The 10,212-nt window shown below is 43.6% G+C and overlaps 2 protein-coding genes across 2 annotated transcripts; one reads left to right on the plus strand and one right to left on the minus strand.

Moving 5' to 3' along the window:
• Window positions 1–382: 382 nt before the first annotated feature.
• Window positions 383–2,192, plus strand: LOC310792317 (MICOS complex subunit MIC26-like; the record flags this gene model as incomplete). Its single annotated transcript, XM_083654040.1, has 2 exons — window positions 383–783; window positions 1,625–2,192. The coding sequence occupies 2 exons, from the start codon at window positions 383–385 to the stop codon at window positions 1,818–1,820; spliced, it is 597 nt and encodes a 198-aa protein (XP_083510166.1). The 3' UTR covers window positions 1,821–2,192.
• A 273-nt stretch (window positions 2,193–2,465) lies between these two features.
• Window positions 2,466–8,170, minus strand: eif3f (eukaryotic translation initiation factor 3, subunit F). The gene is made up of 8 exons (XM_083653336.1): window positions 8,041–8,170; window positions 7,445–7,515; window positions 6,779–6,858; window positions 6,553–6,690; window positions 6,367–6,458; window positions 4,005–4,141; window positions 3,155–3,268; window positions 2,466–2,650 (listed from the first exon to the last, which is right to left on the minus strand). The coding sequence occupies exons 1-8, from the start codon at window positions 8,150–8,152 to the stop codon at window positions 2,573–2,575; spliced, it is 822 nt and encodes a 273-aa protein (XP_083509462.1). The 5' UTR covers window positions 8,153–8,170; the 3' UTR covers window positions 2,466–2,572.
• Window positions 8,171–10,212: the final 2,042 nt, after the last annotated feature.

Below are 10,212 nucleotides of genomic sequence, written 5' to 3' on the forward strand. Positions count from 1 at the left end.
TGAAGATGCACTGTTGTTGACGCTTTGCGTTTCCCTGGAGACAACAAGCCTTCCAGGCTGCCATGGAAACCAAACTGACGTCACTGAAGGAAAAGACCAAAGACTGCCTACTTCTTGTCCACAAGCACTATAAATATTAAGTAGGCTACTTCCTATAAAATATCAACATTTCACAGATAGTCCTGGAGTTCTGGACAAAATCATAGCGCATAGAACTGACCATAAAAGTATTCTCAGATTTGAGTCGGAGAGACAAAATCAAACGACTCTAATGTGAACTAAAATTGTGAAAAGGGAGAAAATGTTGAGGGAGACACGCACAGCTTTAGGCCAGTCACGTATGTCCCTGCTCGGACGCCGTAGTTAATGGTCCGCAGGGATCATGTTGAAGGTGACAGCGGGCAGTGCCATGCTGCTGGGAGCTCCGAGCCTGATGTCTTTCACAGTGTTTGCTGCCGGTGGCGAGGAGGAGCCGAGCGTCCCGTTAAACCGGGACGACCTCTCTCTGTACGCGGCTCCCCAGCAGCAGAAGCTCCGGTATGTGGAGCCTGAAGCCGGCCAGCTGGAGCAGAGTGTCGCCGCTGTCAGGGAGACGCTGGAGCCATACACCCTGTGGTGGCAGCAGCACGTCTACGGTAACATCAAACCCAGAGTTCAGAGGGTCATCCAGCGTGGGTGTGACGCCTACACCTATCTGCAAGACCCTCCCAAGGGCTTCTACCCCCGTGCGGGAGTTATTGGTGCCACCGGTGTCCTGGGACTGTTTCTCGCCGGACGCTCCAGGTAGAGTGATATGAGACTAGCAGGGTTCTTGTCTGATTACGCATTGGTTGGTTCTAGCCATAGGTTCTAGCCTAGCAAAAATGAATTTGTTAATTTCCAAGTTTCGAATAGTTTGGTAATTTGACATGGGAAAAAGTAGCCTACTGAAAATGTTGTGGTTTTTGTTCATGTGAAGAATTAATGTTCATAGAGGGATCATGCTCTTATTACCCAGCTGTTGTCAGCATGCAATATTATATCAAATAGGCTACCCAGAAAAATCACATCCAGTCAAGAACATAGGGTCTGCATGGAAAAAAAGTGTATGATACCTGATAATCACCTCACATTCTGATGGCTGTGTGAAGAACAACCATCAATACAGTGATATGAGAGCAGGGGCAAGATGTCTATCTCCATAAATCATATTGAACAACAGACAAAAAATCTTCAAAACAAATCGAAGTCTGGAAAAAGTATGTTTTTTTTAATTGAAAATGTGTAGATATCTGTTAGATTTTGATATCACGTAATTGTTTTTTCCTGGTTTTAAATGCTGGATTACAGTAAAGTGATGTAATTTTCTGAATTTACCAGACTGTTATTTCTAGCTGTTGTTATTTGTGTTTATACCCACTTAGTCATTTGATCCACATTAGCCTACTGATGATTATTTATCAAACATCTACATCTCCTGTAAATATTTTGTGAAAGCACCTACTGTATAGTCAGGGAAGGAAACCCTGTCTTTGCATCTTATTTTGATCAGTCTTGGCATGTAGCTTTGACTTACAACTGAACATTTAGCCCACTTTGTAGAAAATACGGCCATCCAGCCTAATTTTTGGTCCATATCGCCCAGGATGAAAAGGGTGATCTACCCGGCGGGCCTGGTGACCATCGGTGCCTCACTCTACTACCCCGAGAGAGCTACAGCTGTGGTCAAGTCAGCCGGAGACTCTGTGTACGACTGGGTGCTGCGGAGCTACATGGCTGCAGAGAAGACCATGAGGAAGCCCGAGAAGAAGGCAGAGAAAGCTCCAGAGGAGAAACCTTGATCACAGCAGCGGCTCTGCACCAACTCAGCAATCACATCAGCAGCCTTTCTTGTTACTGTCGATTCACATTATTTCCAACCAAACAGGCAATAACCTTGAGTGACTTTCTCATGCCCAGTTTTTGCACTAGCTTCCAATTCTAACTCAGGCCGGGCATAGCCTGTCACAGGGTGTTTTTAACTTGAAATAATTGTACTTGTGCTTTCCGATTTGAATGTATATTTATCGAGAGACCTAATAAAATTATATTATCTTGAATAATTTATGATGATCTTAAAGGCACTTATCCCACTGCTTTTCTACATGTATCAGTGTTAAACGTGTGATGATTGTACACCACTGATGTCCTTCAATCATGTCAACAGCAAAACATAAAGAATGTGAATCAACATCATCATACTCCTGATTCTTATGTCATACATTCCTTATCCTAAAGCTGGATTCTGCACCACAAAGGGCTTAATGGCAAAAGTGAATTACTGTGTTGTGTGGGTCATAAAGCCAGATAATATTAACAGTCTGTCTAACCCTCTAAACCAATTCTCCTGATGTTCATTGTCTTTACAGGGAGAAAGCAAAATATATTATTTACAATTACAATATAACCAAGAATATTGCCTAAACCTGAAGGGAATGAACAATGTGTGACTGTTTAACATCTTTATTCGTCTCAGCCAAAAAAAAAGAAAAAAGGGGGGGAGGGTACAAAATTAAATATCAATCACCACCATCAATTCCTTGTCCTCCATGACTCAGAGCAGCACCAGCTTTTCGTTTAGGGCAATCTGAGCTTGAGTGAGGTTAGACAGGTAGGTCACCATCAGCAGGTCCTGCAACAGGCAAACACACAGCATTTATATTACATTTGTTTCATCAGGCATTTATCTGAAAATCTTACCTAGAGTGACTCCTAGAATGAGCTTGAATGGCTTTACGCTCCTACTTCGACATTACAAGCAAGGGGTGTGACAACAGATCCAACAACTATTCTGTTAAGTTCCTGTGCTGATTGTGTATGTTAGACAAGTCCTAGGTTAAGAAAAATAAGAGACAAAAAGAATAAAAAAACAAAGAACAAAAGTTTTTCCTGATGCACAGAAGAGCACCAATTAACAATAAGAATCAAAGGCTAATTAAAAAATGCTTTCTGTGATTAATGTGAGTGAGCAAATGTGCAAAACACAAAGCTGAAAGTAGCTGATTAAAGCCTGGAAAAAGCTTAAGGGACACACTAAACCCAAAGATGGAAACCAACATGAGCAGAGACTATCAATCTCAACTTGGATATGAGGAATTAATGCACGTCTAATTGTGTGGCTGTAGGGAGCACTTACGTTGATATTGGAATTGAGCATGGTCTCAAAGTCCTCGGCTGAGATGGTGGGCACCTTGTTGACTAGATCCATCAGGAAACGGCCCACGCTGTTGTCCGCCGTCACCTTGCCAGACTGAGACAGACACAATCAACTTAATTGGTGTCATATTTAATTGCTTCCCAGTGGGCCTCTAAAACCAAAAGTACAAGGAGTAATGCAATCTAGTTTTCAGGGAAGTTACCACGGCAACAAGCCCACGGCACCACTCCCCCTATGCCTCCACTCCCACCACCCATATCCCCCTAGCCACTCCAGCTACCCACCCCCTCGACTCCAGAATCTGTAGCGCCTTCCTATCCCTATGCCCCCCAACACCACCCATACCCCCCTAGCCACTAATCATACCAACCCCCTTGAATCCCGACTCTCTAGCACCTTCCTTTCCCATCGCCCACCCATTGGTTGAGGCGATGTCTCGTCATAGACGCTGGGTTAGCTGGCTCAGCCTGGCTGGGGGTAAATCCCCCGTTCTATCCATTCAGCAAAGTTCGAATTTAGCTGATAGCCCAGCCCAGGCAGACATGATCAGGGATTTAACCACCGCAGTAAACGCACATCTGAGCAGACGTCTTGTGTTCTGCTCTAGAATCCCCAAACCTGTAGTTTAGAGCCGCAGCACCGTCCTTTGGTGAGTCAGCCCATTGAGATATATCGGCGGTTTTACCCCACTCGCACGCCAGCCGGATAACATTTTGTGGGCGTTCCCACACATGCCGACTGTCTCTATATCCCCCCTAGCCACCCCTCCAATCCCGACTCTACCACCTTCCTATCCCTCATTTGATTCGAGTCACATGATCATTCTCACCAGCACATCCTCGATGTATGTGAGCACAGTGGCCAGCATGTCCTGGACCCTGGCCGCAGAGCCGGCCACCTGGGAGAGGTCAGAGGTCAGGCCCTTGGTGTGAGTGGGAAGGTCACGTGTCCTCTGGAGAAGGTCCACTGAAACACACAGAGCACCATTGTTACAGCAGAGGAATACAGAACAAGACAGAGTTTAATAACAGTGTGGCCTCCGCGCTGTTCTGTTGTTGGATGCAATGTGGATGCGGGGGATTATATGTACATAGTTGGCTCGTTGTGATACAATCTCTTCACTTCCATGCGGATAGACAGCTTAAAATCCAGCTGAAACAGCATTTCCAGAGTATCTAACTTTCATATCTACAGATAGACAGGCGGGACAGAACTTTCATATCTACAGATAGACAGGCGGGACATAACTTTCATATCTACAGATAGACAGGCGGGACATAACGTTGGCAGGAATTCGATGTGACCGTTGAAAAGTGGGCGTGTCTGGGACAAGGGGACGAGTGCCCTGCAGTGCCTCTGAGCAGAGGGTAGACATGACTCCACCAAATCAACTTCAACAGTCTATGTTCCAAACAAAATATCAATTATATATTATAAATCCAGGTTACAGCGCCTGGCTGGCAGGGAATGGGCTTGCAGTTCCTCCCAGGCAGACAGCCGCTTCCTGCGCGAGGGGAGAGAGCTGGGCGCTGGCAGCGAGACATGTAGGGGTGCTCCGATCCGGCTAAGCCACGATCCGATTGGATTCCTGGGGTCACGATCCGATTCCAGAATCGATTCTCGATTCCAACGATTCTCGATTCCAGAATCTAGAATCGATTCTCAATTATGTAGTTTTATATTGCAATAACACACACTGCACTGTGTGACTGCACTGACGATAGTCCAACTAGGACTGAAATGTTTGCTGCCAATTTGTGCCGATCCTACAATAAAATGGATCTGATTTTTTAAGACTTTGTATTGTCTATAGTTCTGTGTGCGAGTCCTTCACTGCTTGCTACAATAACACACAAAGGAAATCTAAGACAAAAAATGACAAATGTATTAATGCTGAACTTCAAATTCAACTTCTGAAGTATTACAGTCAGGGCCTAAATTCATTTTGCAAACTAGGGGGGAATTCCCCCCTTATGTTCTTCAGATAAGATGGATTTATAGGCTGGGGGGGATCTGTAGACTTTGAGAAGGATTTATAGATTTTGGGGGGAATACATTAACCAGAGTTCTTAAGTGCAAGAGGTGGTGGCACCATGGCAGTACAGTACACAAATGACATGAACATTTGGACACTGCATGTATCTTGCATGTTGCATTACGAATACGAAGAAGAATCGATTCTTGGGAGTTTGGAATCGATCCAGGAATCGTGGCATTAAGAATCGCGATCCTTTTAGAATCGATTTTTTGGAGCACCCCTAGAGACATGCCACGAGCCGCGGCATCGTAAATACCAATATTTCTGAAAGGTGAGTTATAACAAGGCAATTATTGCCTTTGCATCTACATTAAACTAAGATATTGACGTCTTTTGTAATTGTTGCATGCTCATTTGTGCAGATATTAACATTTCTGGTGGGCTGAGAATTGCGTGTGCCCCCTTTGACTTCCATGCTGTTTGAAGCCCGTTGCATCGGGCACGTGACGTTATGCACATAGCAGTGTGAGCTGTGATTGGTCTACTTTTTGGGGGACCGACATACAGACAAACCCTGTTCTAGATGGCTTGGCCACAGCCATGGCCACACCGTAAAAACTAGCGGTAGCATCTAAACCTCTGCATACGGTATGTTTCTGTTTCTCAGTTGCCTGGATGATTAACTACCCTAATGTTAGTCATTGGTAAAAGGTAGAGCTGAACAATTAATCAAAGAATAAAAAAATTGAAACCGTAATATAAACTTCTGCAATTTTCAAATCGCAGAGGCAGCAATTAATTGCATAAGTCCAAAATGGATTTCTAAAGAAGTTATTGTAATACTGCAGGTAATCTTTGGTCCATGGATCAAGTTCAATATATGATGAAAACCTTTCATCATACTCAAACTCTGTTAAACCCTGCGCATTGACTTTTTTTTTCCTTATTCAAAATTAAAACAAGAAAAAGGTGATATTACAGTTTAAATCGCAATTGCCATATTCTGTCAAATAATCGCAAAAAGTCAATCAAAATAGTTATATTGCAAATCAAGTCGCAATCACAATATGTCAGAAAAATCACAATTAGATATGCTTCCTCATTTTCCTTGTTCAGCCCTACTAAAAGGAGGAATTTCAGGATGACATACATATTTGGTGAGGAAGCATTGGTTTTCCCATGGGTCATTTTCACTGCTTCTTTGGAGACTTACCACCTATCCGCTCGGTATCATAGTACACGTACTTGATACTCAGGGGGGTGAACATCACGCCGACTGTCTTTCCCGGCACGCCCATCTGTGCACTGTATGGGAGGGACACACGAAGACAGTCAGTCACACTAGCTCCTGTTGGACATGCACTGAAAAGGAAGCGACCGACAAGGCAGATGAGCCAACCTGACGTAGGCGCGGATGTTCATCTTGCCACTCTGCAGGGCCGTGTCCACAGTGAGGTGGATGGGGTTGGTGGCCTCGCGGCTGTAATACTCGTGGATCAGCACAGAGTGTTCTGTGATGTCGAAGCCTGTGGCGTACCTGTTAGAAAATACATAAAAAGGGTCAGAAAAAAAAAGTATTTTCCTCCTATTTTAATTGTCAAATATCATTGAGACTATTGATGTACCATCCAATGATGACCTCACTGGGCGACACCCGCTTGTGGAGCTCGTACATGTTCTTGGCGAACTCCATGTCCACAGCAACCTGTTGTCAGGGAGGGAGGGGAGTTGTGTCATATGGCTAAAACATACTTTTCCTTAGAGAATGTAATGTGTGGCAACTGACAACTAGGTTTGTACTATGTGCTGTAAGAAATCATTACTGTTCGTTCACACCGGTGTTTTCAGATCTTCACGTGACGAGATTACATACAAAGTCAATGCAAACGCGCAAGTCGATGAGATTTCGTCCCAGGAGGTGCAAATGAGGCAAATTTTCATGGCGCGAATGATGCGATTTTCATGTCATCGCCTATTCCCTTAAGTTGAATTTTCAACTTGAGTGAATAATTTGCGTGCATTCCTTTTGCCTTGGTCTGAACCTACAGTTATCAAGGTACAGACAAACCTCTAGAGACAAAAAGACCAGTGTGAAATAGTAAAAGCGAATAGTTTCTGAATGGATGTAAAATCAATGTGGTTCCCAGTGGACGACTTTAGCAAGTTTTGTCTTTAAGCTTTGTGGGGTGTTGTTTACTTATTATCTGCTCTGGGTTTTCCAAATGTTTGTACACATAGATATCGTAATAATAATGGTCCAAATTGATGCCCATCGACGTGTTACAACGCACCTCGTCTTCTGACTCATTGTGAGGGACAGAGAAGCAGTTGGTGACCTCAACTGAGTGCTTCTCAATGGTACCTGAGGAGGACATTATGTTACATTTAACAAGTTAGGTTACATGACATTGTTATTTTACGTTAGCTATCCTCGCCTTGTTAACGTTAACGTCAGGTGGCTAGCTGGCATCTGGTTGGAAGCGGTTAGCACCATCATCAGCACAAGCTAAAGCTGGAAAGCTGGTGGGGAGCGGTTAGCACCATCATTAGCACAAGCTAAAGCTGGAAAGAACTCAAGTTAAAGTTAATCAAACTACGCTCGTCATCTTGATAGCTAAGATACACATAACAAATTAACCAAAAGTGGCTATATGACCCATGACCATAGTCATGGTATGCGCTGAAGGCCAGCTGTTACAAGTGATGCTGCTGGCTATCTGTTTTGGCTAGCTAGCGGCTACTGTTAGCTTTGCCAGCCAGATGCATTTGGCTGAATTAACGCTAGCGAACATGCGTTAGCAGGCAGGCTAACATTAGCTAACCGTCACTTTCTTTGACAGCTGGCAGTCCATCCGGTGGAGGACAAATGAGTGACATTTGTATTTACCCAGCAGGGTCCCGATCACCCGACTTGCTCCTTCATTTCTCCGCTCGTAGGAGTCGCCGATAGAGGCGAGAACCACAGGGTGAATTTTCACCACTGGCCCGTACACCGACATCTTGAAAAAGGAGGACTGCCGTGCTGACTGTTTTCATTGGAGAGACCAATGGGAGAGAGATAGTACGGTGGAGGGACACACTGCCATCTACAGGCTGGCGGGCGAACAGCGTATAATTAATCCAACAATGAATCATCAAGTTTAGATAGACAGTGCGGTGATGGGCTCTATCAGCAAGACACGATCCAGTAGCCCTATTTATAGGCTCTAGTAGTCTATACCGATTTGGTGGCACAGGTTAGGTTCAGAATTGCTTTAATGTGTTTGCTTTTGAAAGTGCCACAAATTAGAACTAGCTAAATAATTTGCATAAAGAAAACAATTTATTTCCATGGGTTCGTAGTCCATAACGTTGCATAGGCTATATATAGCCAATTATTTTGAATTAACATCAGCTACGTGTTATTCATAATTTAATTGCATTTTAATTGGAAACAAGGCCTCCGCATTTCCTTATTTCTGAGCCGTACCACAGATCTGTGTAAAAGCCAGCCAAGTGGATGGGGAGATGAATTTCCGTGTTGTGGAAATGAAATGAAAGCGTGTCGGCTCGGCAGGGTTGAGAGAGGGGCTGGGTTGACAGCATCCTCGACACCTGACTGGCCCCATAAGATGATGCACAGATGATGGGTCTCTCCGCGCTGCCGGCTGCTGCTTATCCTGCCACCATTTCACACGTCCACAGCCAGACACCAATGCCGTAAGAAACACGAATGCGTTTGCCGGGGTCTTTTCTCTGCCGCTTGTTCATTTCGTGGAGGACACATCTGGTAAATGCGGACTGGTCGGATCGCGGGGGTCTTTGTTTTCCTGGAAAAGCGGACTGCGGTGAAGCCAGCCTACTCACGCTGTTGCCTCGTCAAGCCAGCCGCTCCTACATTTCAAGGGCGCCCTTATTGCAGACCTTACGGTAAATACACCGCGTTGACCAACTTCAGGGTTTCAAAATAAAATGTCAGGTTTTTGAAAGGCAATAACAGAGATGTGTCGAATTGTCGATGATTTTACCAGCCAGCCAGTGTATTCTACACTGATTTTGAGTCATTAGGTCACATGACCTGGAAGGTATTCAGCCGTAAATGCTTATTTTTCGATAAAGAAAATAATATGAAATATATGGAGTATTAAACTCCAATAAAAATAGGTGTGTCCTAACCAGGCTGTGCAGTAATGCCATTCTACATTGATTTCGAGTCATTAGGTCATATGACCTGGGAGTTATTGAGCCGAAAAGCCACATTTTTCCATAAAAAAATGAATTATGAAATTTGGGGAGTATTAAACTCCAATAAAAAAAGGTGTGTCCTAACCAGGCAGTGTAGTAATGTCATTCTACATTGACTTTGAGTCATTAGCTCATATGACCTGGGAGTTATTGAGCCGAAAAGCCACATTTTTCAGAAAATGCATGTTTCCATAAAGAAATTAATCATGAAATATGGGGAGTATTACACTCCAATAAAAAAAGGTGTGTCCTAACCAGGCAGTCTAGTAATATGATTCTACATTGACTTTGAGTCATTCGGTCATATGACCTGGGAGTTATTGAGCCGAAAAGCCACATTTTTCCATAAAAAAATGAATTATGAAATTTGGGGAGTATTAAACTCCAATAAAAGAAGGTGTGTCCTAACCAGGCAGTGTAGTAATGTCATTCTACATTGACTTTGAGTCATTAGCTCATATGACCTGGGAGTTATTGAGCCGAAAAGCCACATTTTTCCATAAAAAAATGAATTATGAAATTTGGGGAGTATTAAACTCCAATAAAAGAAGGTGTGTCCTAACCAGGCAGTGTAGTAATGTCATTCTACATTGACTTTGAGTCATTAGCTCATATGACCTGGGAGTTATTGAGCCGAAAAGCCACATTTTTCCATAAAAAAATGAATTATGAAATTTGGGGAGTATTAAACTCCAATAAAAAAAGGTGTGTCCTAACCAGGCAGTGTAGTAATGTCATTCTACATTGACTTTGAGTCATTAGCTCATATGACCTGGGAGTTATTGAGCCGAAAAGCCACATTTTTCAGAAAATGCATGTTTCCATAAAGAAATTA

This window comes from Poromitra crassiceps, assembly GCF_964638095.1.
Source record: "Poromitra crassiceps genome assembly, chromosome: 17".
In the NCBI taxonomy this organism is placed as follows: Eukaryota; Metazoa; Chordata; class Actinopteri; order Beryciformes; family Melamphaidae; genus Poromitra; species Poromitra crassiceps.

Coding starts and splice junctions, on each gene's coding strand:
- eif3f (XM_083653336.1), bottom strand. CDS start 8,152: ATGTCGGTGTACGGGCCAGTGGTGAAAATTCACCCTGTGGTTCTCGCC. Junction 4,142..6,366: donor TGATACCGAGCGGATAGGTG/GTAAGTCTCCAA, acceptor TGTGTGTTTCAG/TGGACCTTCTCCAGAGGACA. Junction 2,651..3,154: donor TGCTCAATTCCAATATCAAC/GTAAGTGCTCCC, acceptor TGCCTGTTGCAG/GACCTGCTGATGGTGACCTA.